Raw genomic sequence first — 20584 nt, 5'->3', positions numbered from 1 at the left:
TCCCACAGTCCAAAGATGTGTGGGTTAGGTTGATTGGCTATGATAAATTGACCCTTAGTGTTAGGGGGATTAAATACATGGGGTTACGGGGATAGGGTGGGATATGTGTTGGTGTAGGGGTTGCGGGGAATTGGGTGGGATATGTGTCGGTGCAGGCTCGATGGGCTGAAATGGCCTCTGTCTGCACTGTGGGGTTTCTGTGATTCTGTGATTATCATGAGCCTACTTTTTCTATTTCAGGTATGTCAAAGAAACACTTATTATGTATGCTCTATTAACACCAACAGTAATTCCTAGCTGGCCATGGTGCAGGAAGAGTTCATTCAGGCATACATATGTAACCCCTTCACGGTTCTCTAGATATATGTGAGATGTGGTCTCTGTTGTAGACAGTATTCTATAGTCCAGTAAGGAGATCACTACTACAATGGCTTAATTCTAATGATCTTACTTTATAGTTTTAACGTCAGACAGTATAAGAAGATTACGGGTCAATGACCTAAATTAGACATTTGCATACATTAGAATGAATCTAGACATAATAAACATACATTCTCCATTTATATGGATTCAAAGGAGAATCTGTCCCTGTGTCCAAATTCGAGTGCACTCTTTCGTTGGCGCGCTTAAGTTGGAGCTCATGGTATGTATAATGTCTGCAAGACTTACGACTCCGAACCCCTTCGTTGAATTCTCTTCACGATCACTGAATCCCACTTTGAGTTCTGGATGCAGAGCTACTAATACGAAGGGCAGCGGCCGAGTTTGGAAGCCCGGGAAGGGATGCGGCAGCCATTTGCCTCCTGAGCCCTCTTTTCAGAGAGCTCCTGCCCTCTTTTCTTCCAGTCGCTCCCGTTTTCCGCTCGAAAAACCCGACTCCACCCCTTCCTCCTGGGGTTTCTGCCTGGAGACTGCGCAGCCTCACTGTCTGCAACAGTTGATACTGGTGCAGAATTATGGAAAGTCTGCTCTTAGTCACATTGTGTCCTTAAAAGTTCTTGCCGTACCTTCACATGGGCAACTTTAACCCAGGGATTTATAACAATGATAATAGTGTCTAAGTTAAAGATTGATAACCATACTTAGCGTACATAACATTTCCAGTGGGTATTACACATACATATGAGAACAAAAGGTTTAATGCTCTGTAAAAATAACAAAAAAGCAATTTGTTGAAGAGCTGCAGTACTTCAGTAATGTTCTTTGAAACTTGACAAAGACAAATCATTAATGGAATGTGGCTTTAACTTCAACTAGAAAAATGTATTTGTGTCTAGATTTCTCTATCTGTCAATTGGAGATTATATTAAAAATGGGAAAGAATCAAAATATGTGAAAATAGCAAGGCTGAGTTTCCTCTTACAGCACTTGGGTGTAAGGGCAGAGCATAGAATGGAAAATCAGGCAAGGAGAATCACACACCCATAACCGAGCCTGCCCAATGTTAATTAAATGTTAAATTAATGGGTGGAAGATTTGGCATGCTCTGTTTTGGGTGTGTGACACTTTCTGCCTGATTTTTCTTTTAAACGTGCATCCTTTAGGTGATCCCTTAAGCTCAGGTGATTAAAGGAAGATCCGCCCTATCTATTTCCATTGCTTACGCATTGGGTAGGGCACTGAAAATATTAACTACATATTTAATATATTACAAATCAGAATATTTATGGTCAATAAATAGAATGTTCCATTAAAAGGAGCCTTAAGTTTTAAAACTACTGTATTATATACAATTTACTGACGAAATGTCATCGACCTGAAACGTTTCACTCTCCACAGATGCTGCCTGACCTGCAGAGTATTTCCAGCATTTTCTGTTTTTATTTCAGATTTCCAGCATCCGCAGTATTTTGCTTTTGTATAAGTATTTAAACTGTTGATTCAAATAAAAACACTGAACATATCCAAAGTGAATTTGAACAATGCACAGTCCTGGGTCTCAAACACATGACTGCGTGGTTAAGAGTCAAGTTTGGGCACCCGTACAACTGAACATTTTAATTGTGGGCAACATCATTTTTGTAAAAAATAGGTGCATGCCTTGCAGAGAGCAGCAAGGGTTAATGTTCAATCCTCTCATTTAAACTATTTTGGCAGCTGGCCTGGACTTTGATCAAAAGATAAGAGATACAGAACCTCAATACAGGGCGTGGCACACCACAGCCTTTGGGGAAACAGAGTGCAGCTCTTGGCGGATGTCTCTAATCCAAGAGAAAAAAGGTGAAGTTGTCACTCACTATCTTCTGTCTACTTAGTAACAAAGATGGATAAATCTCACTGTTAATTGTATATCACAGGAAACTATATGTATCCGGCACCGATGGGACCGGGATGGTGCCGGTTGATTAAAAATTCCGGATGACGGAGAGGGTTGTCTACCGAGGCTATTTTTAACAAAGAGTCAGACTCCTGTTATTGAGGTGTTCGGACTTCTGACAGCGCCAAGAAGCCGAGTAGTGGCAGTTTGGAGAACTACCCCCACTGACTAACTTGGCTACCGCGGGAGACTCGGACTCGGACTCGGCAACATTTCCGGTTATTGAGGTGTTTTCGGAGTATGAATTTTGCCGGTTAATAGAGAATTCCGGATAATTAGGTGCCGTTTAAATGAGAGTTTCCTGTATATCCTTTGTCATACTATAATGAACCCAGTAGGTATGTTTAATGGTTATGCTAAACATTTGAGCATGCATTTTATTTTGAAACTTAAAAGACAAATCTTCACACTGCACAGAACATCTCCAAAACTGTTCTCTATTTACATTTCTAATTTCCATGCACCATTTCTCATTTGGAGCATTCTGAATTGTGATAAACAAACTTCATGTGTGTCTTGTCCAGAAACGTAGACTCAGACCGGAGAGTTAATAAATCCTAAAGGATAGCTAATCACCTGCATCGCCATTTCAAAACTGTGATCATGCAAGTTCCTAATTTGTACGGTTGAACACACGGGGCTGACTTTTCCGAGTGGTGCTGTTCGGGGAAAATGCGTGGGCAGAACTGGATTTCCTGGAGGCGCTTATTTGAATACAGTGGGCGAGACGTTGGACATGGAGCAACAAGAGACAAATGGTAGCAGCTCAAACAACTGCTGTTCAAGCCTTGGCATGCAGTGATGCCACATCACTGGTAATGTTACTGAGGATTTTGCCAAATAATTCATCAGATGTGAATGGCCTTCCATGATGTTACTGAATAGGAGGCGTGTGACAGTTTAAGTGCTAGAATTCCATTTGTGGGCTATTGTGTGGTAAGGTGGAGGGAGGATTCCTGTCCTTTGCTCGTGAAGCAGTTGATAATGGTTCTGGAGAGGGACTGGCAAATATCTTCAGCGCCTGTCAAAGGGGCTTGAAGTTGTTGCTTCTCATCTGCCTCCAAATAAGCCATTCGTGCAAAAATAAAAGGGGGCAGGGAACTACTGTACTGCACGCAGCATCCATCAGTGAGTGAAACAGTAATAACATTCTGCTATCATAGCCTCGATTTTAACATTCCCCCACCCACCCCCATCCCAACGGGCAGCAAAGGGTCAGGCGAGAGATTAAAATCTTGAAAATTCCAATCCCGCCTCCAAACCGCCGCATTCCTGGCCACCTTAATATTAACCCAGAGGCGAGGGTGCTACCCACTGAGCCACAGAAAGAAGGGAGGAAGGAAGGGAGGAAAGAAGAAGAAAAAGAAAGGCTTGCCTTCAGGACGTCCCAAAGTGCTTTACAGCCAATTAAGTACTTTTGCTATGTAGTCACTGTTGTAATGTAGGGAAACGCAGCAGACCTGCCCTGTTCTTTATTGAATAGAGCACAAGGGTTCGTCCAATCGGCCGCTGTGTCTTTTGTAGAAGTGCAGCGGAAACCCTGTTTACACATGTATGCAAGGTTTCCACTAATCATCCGAACTTATGGTGGCCGATTGGAGAACCTGCAAGGAAATTCCCATGACAGGCTGCAAACTCCTGCTCATGACGGAGGAAAAAGTTTAAAATTTGAAGCTAGAAATGGGCAGCAACTGTATTCAGACGTCTTGTTGCAAAACTAGTTTCTGAACAATGGAAGCCTGATCACATTCTTAACAAAACACTACACCCTAAAAACTGGGTAGGGTGTAGGTACAGAAAAGTAAAAAAAAACATCCTTTTCTCCTGTTTGGGTGTGAATGTGTCATCTGCAAAGTCTAAAAATGTCATGTAGCAAAACTGCTTTCGTCTACACTTTCAAACAAACGAATTACAAATAAGAATTTGTGCCAATAATAAAAGGGTGAAGCAGCAATTATCTTTAAGGTTGTACAGTAACAGTTTGACAGTGAAATAGAATAGGATTAAATTATGTCAATGCATAATCAAAACAGAATTCTTGTTCCTTCATGTTTTATTAATGGAAAATAAAGGAAAATTAGATATTAATACAATAATTTGAAGCCAATTATTTATATCTGCTCTTCCAATATGTTTTGCTAAATATAAGATTTTAACAAGACAGTAACATTGAAAGGAGATATTTCCAATGATGTGAGTCAAGAAGCAGCTGCACTGGGTGTTCTGGCTGGCAAAGGATAGTTGAATTACTATTTCTGGCTGGACTGTGTTTAGCGGTCAGCAACGAGGACAACAACTTGCATTTATATAGCGCCTTTAACATAGTAAAACATCCCAAGGTGCTTCACAGGAGCGTTATCAAACAAAATGTGACACTGAGCCATATAAGGAGATATTAGGACAAAAGCTTGGTCAAAGAGGTAGGTTTTAAGGAGCGTCTTAAAGGAGGAGAGAGAGGTAGAGAGGTTTAAGGAGGAGATTCCAGAGCTTGGGGCCTCGGCAGACGAAGGCACGGCCAACAATGGTGCAGCGATTAAAATCTGGAATGTGCAAGAGGCCAGATTTGGAGGTCATTAAGCTTAATGTGAGGTTATGCAATTTGGTAGAAAGAATAGAAAAACAGAATATTTTTTTAATGGTGAGAAACTATTAAATGTTGGTGTTCAGAGAGATTGAGGTGTCCTCGTACAGGAAAGTTAGCATGCAGGTACAGCACGCAATTAGGAAGGCAAATGGCATTTTGGCCTTTATTGCAAGGGGGTTGGGAGTACAACAGTAAGGAAGTCTTACTACAATTGTACCGGGCCTTGATGAGACCACATCTGGAGTACTGTGCACAGTTTTGGTCTCCTTATCTGAGGAAGGACATACTTGCCTCAGAGACGTTGCAACGAAGGTTCACTAAATTGATCCCTGGGATGGGAGGGTTGTCCTATGAGGAGAGATTGAGTAGATTGGGCCTCTACTCTCTGGAGTTTAGAAGAATGAGAGGTGATCTCATTGAAACATACAAGATACTGAGGGGGATTGACAGGGTAGATGCTGAGAGGTTGTTTCTCCTGGCTGGAATGTCTAGAACTAGGGGGCATAGTCTCAGGATAAGGGGTAGGTCATTTAAGACTGAGATGAGGAGGAATTTCTTCACTCAGAGGGTTGTGAATCTTTGGAATTCTCTACCCCAAAGGTCTGTGGATGCGGAGTCGTTGAGTATATTCAAGGCCGAGACAGATAGATTTTTTGAACTCAAGGGAAATGGGAATCCAGCCGTAAAGTGGAGTTGAGGTCGAAGATCTGTCATGATCTCATTGAATGGTGGAGCAGGCTCAAAGGGCAGTATGGTCTACTCCTGCTCCTAAATCTTATGTTCTTAATGGAAACTGGCATCACTCAAAGCCCTGGATTCTGATCCTAGTCAAAAGGCACAATTTATAAGTACAGTGCTGGCTGAGAGTCATAATGCACTCGAGGTTTTTTCCAAGCCAAGAAACTCGAGATGGCATAGTGCTTTTTCCATTGGCAGAACTGGGACTATCTCCTTTCAGACAGGGAAAAATAACTTTGATTCATCTTGAATTAACCAATCTCCCCTGGGGTATCATTGGGATGCTTTAATTTCCTCCGTTCCTCTGGGCTAGAGAGAAGAAAAAGTGAGCAGGGTGGTTGTACCTCATTGGTATTCAGGTGACTCCTACTGGAGGTACATGTGCACGGATGTCAGATGAGAAAAGGGTCCAGCTCAGCGGTGATGCCATCACAGTCAAATAGCCTGCTGATACTCACTGCCCAGACTACGCAGGCAAAATGAGTGCTTGGATGAGGTACTGCCAATTATTGAACTGCATCACAGTTTTTAGAGATAGGCAAGAGAACATCGGAGAGAAAAATCAGAAGGAAAAATACATCTGGTTGAACTTAGAATCCTGGCCTGGTTCTTTCTAGCTTTGATTCTGAACCAAAAGCACATCAACCTCCACCTTAACACCTCCCCATAAAATTGTGAACACTTGCATCTTATTTCTATCAAATTTCTTTACTTCAATGAAAACAATTGATCCCTCCTAACCCCACTTTATAGCTTAATCTCCCAAGCTCCAAAACAATCACAAATATTTTCCTTGTTTCTTACTGTATTATCGGAGGTACTATTCTTCCAATGAGATAGAAACATAGAAGCTAGGAGCAGGAGTAGGCCATTCGACCCCTCGAGCCTGCCCCGCCATTCAATGAGATCATGGCTGATCATCCAAATTCAGTACCCTGTCCCTGCCTTTTCTCCATATCCCTTGATCCCTTTAGCCTTAAGAAATATATCTAACTCCTTCTTGAATATATTTAATGAATTGGCCTCTACTGCCTTCTGTGGTAGAGAATTCCACAGGTTCACCTAAATGGCTTACCCCTTATCCTTAGACTGTGACCCCTGGTTCTGGACTCCCCGGCCATCTGGAACATCCTTCCTGCATCTAGTCTGTCTAGTCCTGTTAGAATTTTATAAGTTTCAATGAAATCCCCTCTCATTCTTCTAAACTCCAGCGAGTATAAGCCCAATCGACACAATCTCTCCTCATACGTCATTCCTGCCATCCCAGGTATCAGTCTGGTGAATCTTTGCTGTACTCCCTCCATGGCAAGAACATCCTTCCTCAGATAAGGCGACCAAAACTGCACACAATACTCAAGATGTGGTCTCACCAAGGCCCTGTACAACTGCAGCAAGACATCCTTGTTCCTGTACTCGAACCCTCTCGCTACGAAGGCCAACATACCATTTGCCTTCTTAACCGCCTGCTGCACCTGCATGCTTACCTTCAGCGACTGGTGCACAAGGACACCCAGGTCTCGTTGCACTTCCCCTTCTCCCAATCTATTGCCATTCAGATAATAATCTGCCTTCCTGTTTTTGACACCAAAGTGGATAACCTCGCATTTATCCACATTATATTGCATCTGCCATGCTTCTGCCCAATCACCCAACCTGTCCAAATCGTATTGGAGTTTCTCGGCATCCTCCTCACAGCACACACGCCCACCCAGCTTTATGTCGTCTGCAAACTTGGAGATATTACATCTAGTTCCCTCGTCTAGATCATTAATATATATATTGTGAATAGCTGGGGTCCTAGGACCGATCCCTGCGGTACCCCACTAGTCACTGCTTGCCACTCGGAAAAAGACCCGTTAATTAAAACTCTTTGCTTTCTGTCTGCCAACCAGTTCTCTATCTAAGTCAATACCTTGCCCCCAATCCCATGTGCCTTAACTTTACACACTAATCTCTTATGCGGGACCTTATCGAAAGCCTTCTGAAAGTCCAAATACACCGCATCCACTGGTTCTCCCTTATCTATTCTACCAGTTACATCCTCAAAAATTCCAGTAGATTAGTCAAGCACGATTTACCTTTTGTAAATCCATGTTGACTTTGTCCGATCCCGTCACTGTTAAAACAAGGCCCTCTCTGGCAGTTGAGGTGCTCATTAAAGATGTCAAGGCACTATTCAAAGAGCAGGGAGTTCTGCTGTCCTAACCATCATTCTTCCCTCAACCAACTGGTCATTTATTTCATTGCTTTTCGTGGACTTTCCAGTGTGCAAAATGGTTGCCACATTTTCCCACATAACCATTAACTGCACCATGTAACGGTGCTTCTGAAAGACATTGTGAAGAGCAACTTATGCTAATCTCAGAATTAATAGCACTGTACAATATACAACTATAGTCAAAATACAGCTTTTTCTCAGTTTTATCCAATTTTGTGACATGCTTTGATTATAAGAAATATATAAGGTGCTCATGTTTTTAAAAGTCATCACCCTATCAGCCATGGCTCAGTTGGTTACACTCTCACCTCTGAGACAGAAGGTTGTGGGTTCATAGTCCCACTCCAGAGGCTTGAGCACAAAAATCTAGGCTGACATTTCAGTTCTGACGGAGTACTGCACTGTCGGAGGTGCCGTCTTTCAGGTGAGACATTAAACCAACATTAAACCTCTCTTGGGTGGATGTAAAATATCCCGTTGGCACTATTCTCCCTGGTGTCCTGATATTTATCCCTCAATCAACGTCACTAAAACAGATTATCTGGTCATTATCTCATTGCGGTTTGAGGGAGCTTTCTACCACATTGTCTACATTACAATAGTGACTACACTTCAAAAGTACTTAATTGGCTATAAAGCGCTTTGGGAAGTCCTGAGGTCATGAAAGGCGTTCTATAAATGTGTCTGTGGATTGACGGCTAAAGCTCTTCAAACCCTTTAATTTTTCTGTCTGACATTCATTGTAACTGTTTTAGACTCAGTTTGGAACTCATTCTTGTTACAGCTCACTTTAAGACATATTTTAAAATACTTTTTAATATTTTTAATGGTCACATCATTACTTTATCATGTTAATTTTTTTCCAAAAAACCGAAGCACAGTAAAGGAGTGAGTGCACACAATTCTACCATTTGACACATCTTGGAAGCCATCTTTGGCTGCCATTATGTGGTAATTTCCAGGTGAGGGTTAACATGAAAGTGGAAGGATAACTAGAGTCTGTTTAGACTCTGTTTAATGGTATAAAAAAGCATTTTCAGCTTTTGCATTTTTGCATGAGTAACGTGTATTTAGGTTAGCAGACGCAAATCCTGTCTGCACACGTCATGATGGAATTTTAAAACTGGGATAAGACAAGCTACATGAAATAGAATAGGCAAGATAAGTACCTTTAGTATCTGGAAGCAGATATTACCAAGTCTACAATTCTCAATGCAGAAAGTTCATTACAGAAATAAAACTCACATGGTAATCCAGGCACAACTAGGCTACAGCTATTCTTTACTGCTACCAAATTCATCGGAGGGTACGTAGAGAACATTTAGCTGGACAAGATCATTAGGGACAGGGGTGGTGTACACAATTGTGCGTACAAAGCAGTAACTACATTTCAAAATGTAATTCACAGGATGTGACACACTTTGGGGCAACCTGAGGATACAAATTATTTCTTTATTGCTTCCCGCGTCCAACAGTTTGAAAGGTCATTTTATTTAAAGTCACAATTATCTTTCAGTCATTTCTATGGATGTCTGTTTGGTTCACTACATAAAAAGAACATTTTTTTTCAAATCATTTTACGAACAATGGTGGACTGGTAAAGACCCTTTGGTCCATCTAGCCTGCCCCACACAATTGCGATACCTTGTGTATCACAATAAATACACTCCACCCACACAAAAGCCATGTGATCTCCTGGAAGAGGCAAAAAAAAAGGTAAAAACCCAGGCCAATTTGGGAAATAAAATCTGGGAATTTTCTCTCCGATCCATCTAGGCAATCAAAACGAGTCCAGGAGATCACGCTGTCCCAGAATTCCTTGCAGTACCTAACTTTTGTAAGAAGTTGTAGCCATAGTTCCACTCTCTCAACTATCAAATATTAAAAAATATTCAGCTACCCACTACAATTGGACAAATGTGAATAACTAATAAGTTCAGTAATGATCTTAAAATATCAAGTTACAGTAATTAGGTAAACACCATTTACTAATGTGGGACAACATTTATATAGTTAGTTGCTGTTGATCAGAGGACACAGATTTAAGGTGATTGGCAGAAGAACCAAAGGCAACAGGAGGAAAAACTTTTTTTAGGCAGCGAGTGGTTAGGATCCGGAATGCACTGCCTGAAAGGGTGGTATGGGCAGATTCAATTGTGGCTTTCAAAAGAGAATTGGATAAGTACCTGAAGGAAAAAAATTGCAGGGCTACAGGGAAAGGGTAGGGGGAGTGGGACTCACTGAAGTGCTCTTGCAGAGAGCTGGTACGGGCTCGATGGGCTGAATAGCCTCCTTCTGTGCTGTAACCATTCTATGATTCTACATAAAAAATCTAGAGCTGCTACTCTTTTGGTACGGGTTGCCATACATTGCCAGTTGCTTAACCTTTATAAGCTAAGTTTAATTTACAATGTTTGAATCAGTGATTCTGTATAATAACAATGTTTTACCATCGCTAACTAAAATTAATGAACAAAAGCAGCTAGCCTGATTGTCCTCCTATCCTTTGGACACAAGTATGGCTACCACAGTTAGTTTATTTTTAAGCTAAGACCATCATATGAATTTTCAGTTACAGCTTTCACAGCCTTAAATAAAAGACTTTAATTTGCCTTTTTATACAATAATATATTTAACAAAATTTGGCAGCTATGATTTAAGATAATTTCTCACAGCACTGATATTCTGTTTCCTAATACAAATAAGTAGCACGTGTTTAATGTAAGGGCAATATCATTGGAATAATCAATCTAAAGTCATATTTTATGAAAGATGGCCATTACTGAAATGTTTGGTCATGTTGTGTAATGTCTTATTAATTTGTGATAATTATTGGTTGCAAAACATTTAAAAGTATAGTTTTCATTGCAACATGTGAAGTTGCTTGTAGCAATCTTAATTATAAATGTTTTTGCCATATTGCAAACTTATTAGTAACATGCCATTTTCCATTTTGAAATACTAACTGAAAAAAAATTACATACGGACAGTTCCAGGTAAGGCGCTAAGCTTTAGACGGTGGAAGTGACAGCAACAGATTTCAGAACATGAGGTTATTATAAGTTAATAAGCACTGTAATCAAATATTTGTAAATTGGATACTACTTTGCATTTACAGGTTAGTGGTCTTCTTAATTGTAATTCATTATAATTCTTTGTTCTACAGAATGGCTAATTGAATCTAACAACGATGATCCGAATAGCTTTGCGATCACATCACAATTTTTAAAGAGTTGTCAGCTCTTACATTATCAATATTTTTAAACACTTGTTGCTCAAAACTGAAGAAAAGACCATTGTCTTCGGTCAAGGGATACTATTCAATTTTTGATTCGCATTTTGAAAGCATTGTGCTGAAAAATACTTTAACCATCATCTTCCCAGCAATGTTGCATAATTAAAACAGCTTAATTGGTTGCATTATAACTTATTAATTCAAGTCATTTTTGCTCGATTTACACAACAGTTTGAATTAAGCAATGAGAGGTTTTTTGTCTCAGAAACAAATAATGAGTTACAACAATGAATTGCAATTATATTGCACCTTTAATGCAGGAAAACTTCCCAATGTGCTTCAGAGGTGTAATCAAAAAATGGCCGCTCAGCGAAAGAGGGAAATACTCGGAGGGGTCACCTGAAGCTTAGTCAAGGATGTTTTAAGGAGGGTCCTAAAGGAGGCGAGGGGGATGGAGAGGTGGAGGGATTTATGGAGTTGACACAGCCACCGATGGTGAGGTAAAGAGTGTGGGGGGGATGCACAAGATCCTCATGTAAATGGCTTTCTGTTGCAATCCGCCGAAGTTACAGAAGTGGAGAAAGAGCAGTTCTGAGAAAATTCTGGGACCAAGTGTCTGCTTACACTCAGTTGGTAGCACTGTCAGCTTGGGAGTCAGAAGGTTGTGGATTTCAGCTCTCCCTCCAGGGCTTCTGCACATAATCTAGGCTGACACATCAGTTCAGTTCTGGAGGACTGCTGTAGCACTGTCAAAGTTTCCATCTTTGAAAAAAGATGTTAAGCCGGTGCTCCGTCTGCCTGTTCCCTGGTGGATACCTAAGGTTCCACTGCACTACTGGAACAGGTGCGGGGGACGTGTCAGTTTGTACTGGCCAATATACCAACCACAAGCAACACTAACAAAACAAATTAGCTGATTATTCATCTCATGGCTGTTTGTGGGATCTTGCTTTGTGCAAATTAACAGTTGTCTTTTCCTAAAAACTGTAATTATACTTCAAAAATTACAATGAAAATGTAAATTATTTCCCCCTGCCTAACACAAGGATTGCAATGGTTCAAGAAGGTTCACCATTACCTTCTCGGTGTAACTCGGGATAAGGAGATTTACCAGCATCACCCACATCCCTTGAACAAATAGATAAATACGGCATTCAATTTCAAGCCTAGATCTTTTCCTTTTTGTCATAATAGTTCTCCATTTCACACTTGGTATTGTCTAATAACTTGCATCATTAAACAGAAGTTAATTTCAATGATCTTTGAATCAAGTACTATTTCAAATTTTGCTAAATAGTACAGAATTTTGATGCAGTGTAAAAAAAGTCAAATGAAAATGTACTGGCAAGAATAATTGTATTTTATTCGATTCTTTCAAGAATAATAAAGCAATAGGATTTTGGCAACGTTACTGGAAATTAGATAAAAATTCTGTTGCAGAATCTACCTTTTAGAAAAAACAAATGTGGACAGCAACATATTAGACAGCATTCCATAACCTGCTACATGAATTGTAGCGCAATATTAATCTGATTTTATATCACCTTGCTATAGCTTATGAAAGCCTGCGATATGCTGCCTATGAACAAAGATCAAAGAATTGGGTCTTTTTTTTAAATTACCTTGCGCCACCGACTCCCTTGATTCTTGCTGCTCACACTTCGAAATCCATTTCCTAATTCAATAATGTCTCTTTGGTTTGTGTTCCACTGACCATTTACCCGACTCCCTTGATTCTTGCTGCTCACATTTCGAAATCCATTTCCTAATTCAATAATGTCTCTTTGGTTTGTGTTCCACTGACCATTTACCCGACTCCCTTGATTCTTGCTGCTCATTCTTCGAAATCCATTTCCTAACTCAATAATGTCTGTTTGGTTTGTGTTCCACTGACCATTTACCAATTCTATTCAACAGACAAAAGTAGGGAAAAAAACATTGTAAAGCAATTTTGAAAATATATTCAACTGCCATTTTGCACTGTGCATCGGATCACTTAAAAAATTACCAATCCACCCGTCTTATTGTTAGTTCTAACAGTATGCCCCACATCAGTATTGTCTGATATGAGGCACTTGATCTGAACCCAGCTGATTTAACAGTATTGGGCAGTTTTGGTTACATTGAGGTAATTGTGTAAAAAGGAATAAATCCCGTAAAATCTAAGCAAATTAATCTTGTCCTATAAATTATATACATCATCCGTAATACTGTGTCATATATACACATAAATGCCTGTCATCTTTGAATCAAGTATGTGATTTGGACTAAAATAAGTCATGCCCGAAAGACATATTCAGCTCAAAGAAGCGTTGCACCCCAGTAGTACACATTCTCAGTATGCCAACAAAGTTACATTTGATTAAGAGGCAAAATGCAATATACATCAACAGGTAAACTGTAATGATAAGAAAACGTTTTATTTTTATCTGAATCTAAGTATATATTTACTTAGAATTAATTCAGAGGTTCTTTTTCACAATAGATGAAAATATTATTTGAACACACAAGTGAAAAATGTATAATTACCAGTGTTGTTAAACACATTTTATGTATCACGTTAAGATAGTAATGCATTGATATTAATTTAATTAACGCAGCATAAAACAATGCAATAATACTCGAATATTAATCACTATAACCATAATAACTGGAAATACAAAATTGCAAAAATTCTGAGTTGTTTAACTATAGTTCTACAGAGAATAGAAATGTTGCGTCAAAGTGCGCGAGAGGAAAGATGAAGAGGGGGTTCCGTACCTTTTTTAATACTCGTTTGCTGATTTCTCTTATTCTGCATGATCATCCGCACTTGGCTGTTGACTCTCCTCTCGCTGTCCACTCGGGCTAGAGTGCTCAGCTTCTCGGGCGGCGGCAGAGCCAATGTGGAATGAACTTGCTGATTAAAACATTCACCGGCTGTAACTGTCTTCACATAAGCCATTTTCGTGGGGAGTCTTTTCTCTCTCGCCCCACTGGTACCTACAACCACTCTTCTATCCTATTTGATTCCTCTGGCTCGTCTGCCTCCACCCAGACCTTTTTAATACCTGTTCCCTCGCCGCGCCCAGCGCTGCGCCTGATTAGCAGGAGCCCGGGTGGAGCCGTTATCGGTGTGGTTGGCTGCTCTGTCAATCATGCACCGAGCGTTCAAAGGAGCTATTCTTGCAACAGGCGACATTTAAAATGTAAGAGGAAAGAAAATGCTGCCAAATCTATGTAGCGTTGGAAAAAAAAGACAAGAAAGATTAAAACTTTCTCTCCCTGCCCTAAAACTATCGGTTCCTTTAGGGGCCACCGTTCCGCAGATCCAGAGCCCATTCTGCCATCTCACTAAAGTGGAATTATTTGTTTATGCCGTGCAATTGGCCTGGGGATCGGTATCATAACCAATCCCTGTCCTCAGGAAGAAATATAAGGCTAGAAATGACTGCTTATGAATGTTCAAAGCATTTATATGTTAGGCATCGCTCAATTGTTTTAAAGTTGGCGTTAATTGCTTCATTTTAATACAGATTAACATCTGTGTCAAAACAGATGAATACCATATGAACGTTTCCGTCCTCACATTTAAACAGTAATTTCTAGGCTGTAGTTACTACTTCTAATTAGCGCCATTGGTAATTAGTAGCTGTAAATATTATTTTCTCAAAATGAAGGGACAAATGATTAATGTAATGTAAAATTAATATCTGGGCACATTATCACAGGTGTTGAACAATATAAAAAAATATCCAGTCATGATTTCTTTGGAAAAGTTATGTCTGCACACCTTCAGTCCACACCCTTTTTGTGACATATTAACGGCTAAAATTGTTTTGATATTTGTTATGTGAGTGTGCACCCAGATGAGATGACTCACTCCAACCTACCTCCCTCTGAACTTGCAGCACTCCATTCTCTTAGATCCAACCCTGCCATTGTCATTAAACCCGCTGACAAGGGTGGTGCTGTTGTTGTTTGGCGTACTGACCTCTACCTAGCGGAAGCTGAACGCCAACTCTCCGACACCTGCTCCTACCTCCACCTGGACCATGACCCCACTACCGAACATCAAACCACCGTTTCCAAGACTGTCACTGACCTCATCTCCTCTGGAGATCTTCCCCCCGCTGCCACCAACCTCATAGTTCCCCAACCCCGCACAGCCCGCTTCTACCTCCTTCCCAAGATCCACAAACAGGACTGCCCTGGTAGACCCATCGTTTCAGCCTGTTCTTGCCCTACGGAACTTATCTCTTCCTATCTTGACTCTATCTTTTCTCCCCTTGTCCAGTCTCTTCCCACCTACATCCGCGACTCTTCGGACGCCCTCCGCCACTTTAACAGTTTCCAGTTTCCTGGCCCCAACCGCTTCCTTTTCACCATGGACGTACAATCCCTCTACACCTCCATCCCCCACCCGGATGGCCTGAGGGCACTCCGCTTCTTCCTCGAACAGAGGCCCGACCAGTCCCCATCCACCACGACCCTCCTCCGCCTGGCTGAACTTGTTCTCACATTGAACAACTTCTCCTTTAACTCCACTCATTTCCTCCAAATCAAAGGTGTTGCCATGGGTACCCGCATGGGTCCTAGCTATGCCTGCCTTTTCGTGGGCTATGTGGAACAATCTTTGTTCCAGTCCTACTCGGGTCCCCTCCCTCACCTCTTTTTCCGATACATTGATGACTGTATCGGTGCCGTTTCCTGCTCTCGCCCCGAACTTGACAATTTCATTCACTTTGCCTCCAATTTCCACCCTTCCCTCACCTTCACATGGTCCATCTCTGACTCTTCCCTTCCCTTCCTCGACTTCTCCGTCTCCATCTCTGGGGATAGGTTATCGACCAATATTTACTACAAGCCCACTGACTCCCACAGCTACTTGGACTACACTTCCTCCCACCCCGCTTCCTGTAAGGACTCTATTCCATTCTCCCAGTTTCTCCGCCTCCGCCGTATCTGCTCCGACGATGCCACATTCCACACCAGTGCTTCAGACATGTCTTCCTTTTTCCGCAACCGAGGATTCCCCTCTACCGTGGTTGACACTGCCCTCGACCGTGTCAGTTCTATCTCCCGCACCTCTGCCCTCACCCCTGCCCCTCCCTCCCGGAACCACGATAGGGTTCCCCTTGTCCTCACCTTTCACCCCACCAGCCTCCACATTCAACGGATCATCCTCCGGCATTTCCGCTACCTCCAAAGTGATCCCACCACCAAACGTATCTTCCCCTCCCCTCCCCTTTCAGCATTCCGCAGGGACCGCTCTCTCCGAGACACCCTAGTCCACTCCTCTATCACCCCAAACAGCCCTTCCCCTTCGCCTGGCACCTTCCCGTGCAAGCGGAGGAGATGTAACACCTGCCCCTATACCTCCCCCCTCCCCACTGTCCAGGGCCCCAAACACCCCTTCCAGGTGAAACAGCGATTTACTTGTACTTCTCGCAATCTAGTATACTGTATTCGCTGCTCACGATGCGGTCTCCTCTACATTGGGGAGACCAAACGCAGATTGGGTGACCGCTTTGCGGAACACCTCCGTTCAGTCCGTAAGGGTGACCCCGAGCTTCCGGTCGCCTGTCATTTCAATTCACCGCTCCATTCCCACTCGGACCTCACCGTCCTTGGCCTCTTGTACTGTTCCACGGAAGCTCAACGTAAACTCGAGGAACAGCACCTCATCTTCCGATTAGGCAGTCTGCAGCCTTCCGGTCTCAATATCGAGTTCAACAATTTCAGATCATAACCTCGGCCCCTATTTCATTTTCACTCATATTTTTCCACTCCTTTCCTTTCCCCCCCCCCCTTTCCTTTTGTTTCTCTCTCACACCTGGCAGCTATCTTTTGCCCTGCCAGTACACTTTACACCTAATCACAACCTATTACCATCTCGTCTAGCTTCTAATCTCTTTTACTTCTTTTGGTTCTTTTATTCTTTTGTCCGATCGCAGCCCTGCCTTCGATCTAGTTCCTTTTCTCTCCAGTTTTGAAGAAGGGTCAAACCCGAAACGTCAACTCAAATTTCTCTCCACGGATGTTGCCTGACTTGCTGAGTTTTTCCAGCATTTTCTGTTGTTATTTGAGATGACTCACTTGTTGGGCTTTATCATAAATCTTTCAGCTGAAGAATTGTCTAGCCTAAACAGCTGCATTTTCAAAGGTATAATGCTGAGCTTGCATTCCCAACACCAACAAGCTCAGATTAAACTTAACTTGACCCTAAATGAATTTGCAAACAAATTAAAAATGAGATCACGAGAAAAAAATGGCCTGTACAAATGTTTAGGGAGTAAAGAGAAGGGTCCAAATTAAATGCAAAAGCATGTAAGACAAAGAATGTTATATCTGCTCTGCTGGGGCTCACAGACTTTCCTGCCAGGTTCATAGCTCCAAAGTGTTTAGAGCAACCTGTTACAGGCAATTTATCTTGTGAAATTTCTGGAAAGTAACTTTGTCAGCAACTTTCCAAACATTTTATGATGAAACTGATTCAAGTTTATTGTTACAGTTGGTGTCTTACAGTAACCAGGCAGTGAAACTTCCATTTCCAGTACGTTACTTTTTTTAAAAAAAGTATCTATATGTGATAGTGTAACACGGGCGAGAGCGAATAGGCAGCCCTGTTTATATCTCTCCTGATTATAAAATGGGCTGCCGACTCGTGATCACCCATTTTGCACTATCGCACAATGTCAAGATCTATGCCAGAGACCTAGAAAAAAGCATTGCAGCTGAGGCTAAGTATAACAGTAAAAAATTCTGAATGACTACCTCCGTCATAGAATCATAGATTAGTACAGCACACAAGGAGGCCATTGGGCCCATCGAGTCTGCACTGGCTCTTTCGAAGAGCAATCCAGTTAATCCCCCCCCCCTCTTTCCCCATATCCCTGCAATTTTTTTTCCTTAAAGTATTTATCCACTTCCCTTTTGAAGGCTACTATTGAATCTGTATCCCTCACCCTATCAGGCAGTGCATTCCAAATTCCAACCACTCGTTGCAAAAAGAGGTTTTTTTCTCACATTGGCAAAAGAACCAGTGGCAATCGCCTTAAATCTGTGCCCGCTGGTTAGCGACCCTTCAGCCATTGGAAACAGTTTTTCTTTACTTACTCTATCTAAACCCTTCATGATTTTAAATGCTGTTCGTTCAATGTCTTCCATGACCAATGGGAACTGGAAGAAGTTTGTTACTTTCCCTGATTTAACTGTTCATTCAGATACAATCAGTTTGATTAAGCCAACCCTTCCTTGAGATACCCTGTAATGTCCCCTCTTTAAGGCTAGGGACACCCATTTGTGTCCTTATGGGATCAGGTTTTCCTGGCTTCACATTTGCACCAGCTGAAAACAAATGGATCACAACATTTCAGGATGCATTGGATCAGGATTGCCTTCTGGGACCAGTGGGCACTGCATGCAATTTTGGTTCTAGTTTCTACCAACTCAGTTGTAATTTAAAGGCGTAATTGTTGTTTACGATTCAATTTGAATGGGCCACACTCTTGAATTTTAACAGTGTCACCCCTTTCCTCTAGGATAAAAGGGGAAAAAAACTGCAATTGCAAGAAATCTAAAATAAAAACATACCATAAAACATTGGGAATACACAGCAGGTCTGCAGAGAGAAAAAGACACCAAGCTGTGTTGTGATATACCTAAAACATTACCATTTCTTCTCTCTCTACAAATGCTGACTGGCCTGGTAGGTAATTCCAGCAATTTCTGTCTATTTAAATAGGATCCCAGTATTTCAGGCTTATTAAAATGAGCTGGATCCCCAAAATTACACTCCTTACCTTGAAGAAGTTATTGCCTTGAGGAGAGGAGAGCTGCAGTATAAAGTAATATTTTTTTAAAAACAAGAAACTCTGGGAAAACTAATTACGTTATCTAGAATTTTAAACCTTATCCCTGCATATCTCTAACCTTAAGCCACTACACCCACCCTACCCCACTCTCCATCCCTAACTCTAGCCTGTTCCACATCCTCGGTGGTTGTGCTTCAGTCATCTAGATCATATTATTTCAAATTCCTTCCCTAAATTCATCTGCCTCTTCACTTTCCTCTCTTCCCTAAACCCCGACTCTTTGCACAAGGATTTTGTCACTAATATTTTCTTGTTGGGCTCGGCTTAAATTTTTCTTCATACCCGAGTTAAGCACTGTGAGGTGTTTTTTTTCACATTAAAGATGTTGTATAAATCCAAAATGTTCTGGTAGAATTTTTTTTTGAACTTTCGGCTAGATTTTAAGATGCAGTCGCGCCAGGAGCGAGTTGGGGGTTCGGTAACGTGTGGGAAAACTGAAAATATGTTAAGCGCATCTCTCAGTGGCTTTTTAACACAGCCGCCTCATTATCATTTTCCTTCCGGGTTTCCCGTCCAATCAGCGGCAGTGGGCAGGACGATGACTCGCATGATGCAATCTCAACTCCAGTATTTAAAGGGACAATCGAAACATGCAAGTTGAAGGAGTTGGAGTTGGCTGTCAGAGAACTGAAGGTGTTGCAATGGAGTCCAGATGGGCAAAGGCTGCGCCCTGCTTCACAGACGCCTCCCTGGATGTGCTGCTGGGGGCTGTGAGGAGTAGGAGAGAGATACTCTTCCCTAGCAGTGGGAGGAAGAAGCTTGCTGGGGAAACCAAGAAGACGTGGTTGGAGGTAGCGGAGGAGCTCAGCAGCAGGAGCGTAGTGCCATGTCCTGCAGAGAGCAGATTAATGACCTAAACAGGGCAGGAAAGGTGAGAGCAGTGGCATATTCACCTACATCCGAGTGTGTGCATCACCCCATCCCCCTCACTCTGCCTTCTCAAGCCTACTCCAGCACATCACTTCTCACACCAACTTACCTTGCAGGTGCACCCATCCCTCTCTGTCTATGCACTTCCTCACATCTCCATCTACCCATCCACCACTGATACTCACCCTCATCCTTATGCAATGTCATGCCTCTTCCTCATTTTCACCCTCACCAAATGCTCTCCATCCATCAGGTGAACACATGCCATTACAGCTACTCATAGATCTGTTCTGTCCCTCCTTGCAGAAGAGAGCAGAGAACACCAGGGAGAGTCAGAGAACTGGAGGTGGTCCTCCAGCCATCTCACAATTAACAGCAGCAGAGCAGGAGGAGCTGCAGATCAGTGGAGTCTCAGCATGCCTGGCTATCAGAGATGGAGAGATGAGGCCTCCCAGCTACCCGCTGACAGAATTAAATATCAGACAGCCACATGGCATACAACATTCAGTCAGGTTGACTTGATTTCAACAGCGAGTGAAATATGATCATGTTCATAATGATAACTTCCAACATTCTTCCCTTGACAGTACTCATTCATGTCCTTTATCTCCCACAGGGCCTTCACATGTCCAGCAGGAGTTGATCGAGTTCCCCACCAGCGACTCCTCAGAGGAGCTCAGTCCCTCTGAGGATGCACCATCACAGGACTTCTGCAAACTAAGATACTTCGGTGGGACCAGGAAGAGAGGCAGTTAGGTTTTCACCT

At 42.1% G+C, this 20584-nt stretch overlaps 1 protein-coding gene across 1 annotated transcript in view; it reads right to left on the bottom strand.

Moving 5' to 3' along the window:
• Positions 1–14479, bottom strand: part of LOC147105256 (plakophilin-1-like) — a 93078-nt gene extending 78599 nt beyond the window's left edge. Inside the window, exons 1-2 of the mRNA XM_086011421.1 lie at positions 13853–14479; positions 12715–12998 (exon numbers count right to left, since the gene is read on the bottom strand). Of these exons, the coding sequence (XP_085867547.1) occupies positions 12715–12998; positions 13853–14036 (468 nt within the window). The 5' untranslated portion in view covers positions 14037–14479. The remainder of the gene's footprint in view (positions 1–12714; positions 12999–13852) is intronic.
• Between the last annotated feature and the right edge of the window lie 6105 nt (positions 14480–20584).

Source organism: Somniosus microcephalus, chromosome 18 (genome assembly GCF_052327205.1).
Source record: "Somniosus microcephalus isolate GS21.2 chromosome 18, FLI_Smic_1.0, whole genome shotgun sequence".
Classification (NCBI taxonomy): domain Eukaryota; kingdom Metazoa; phylum Chordata; class Chondrichthyes; order Squaliformes; family Somniosidae; genus Somniosus; species Somniosus microcephalus.
Note: the sequence above shows the minus strand (reverse complement) of the source record. Positions and strands in the feature narration are given on the sequence as shown.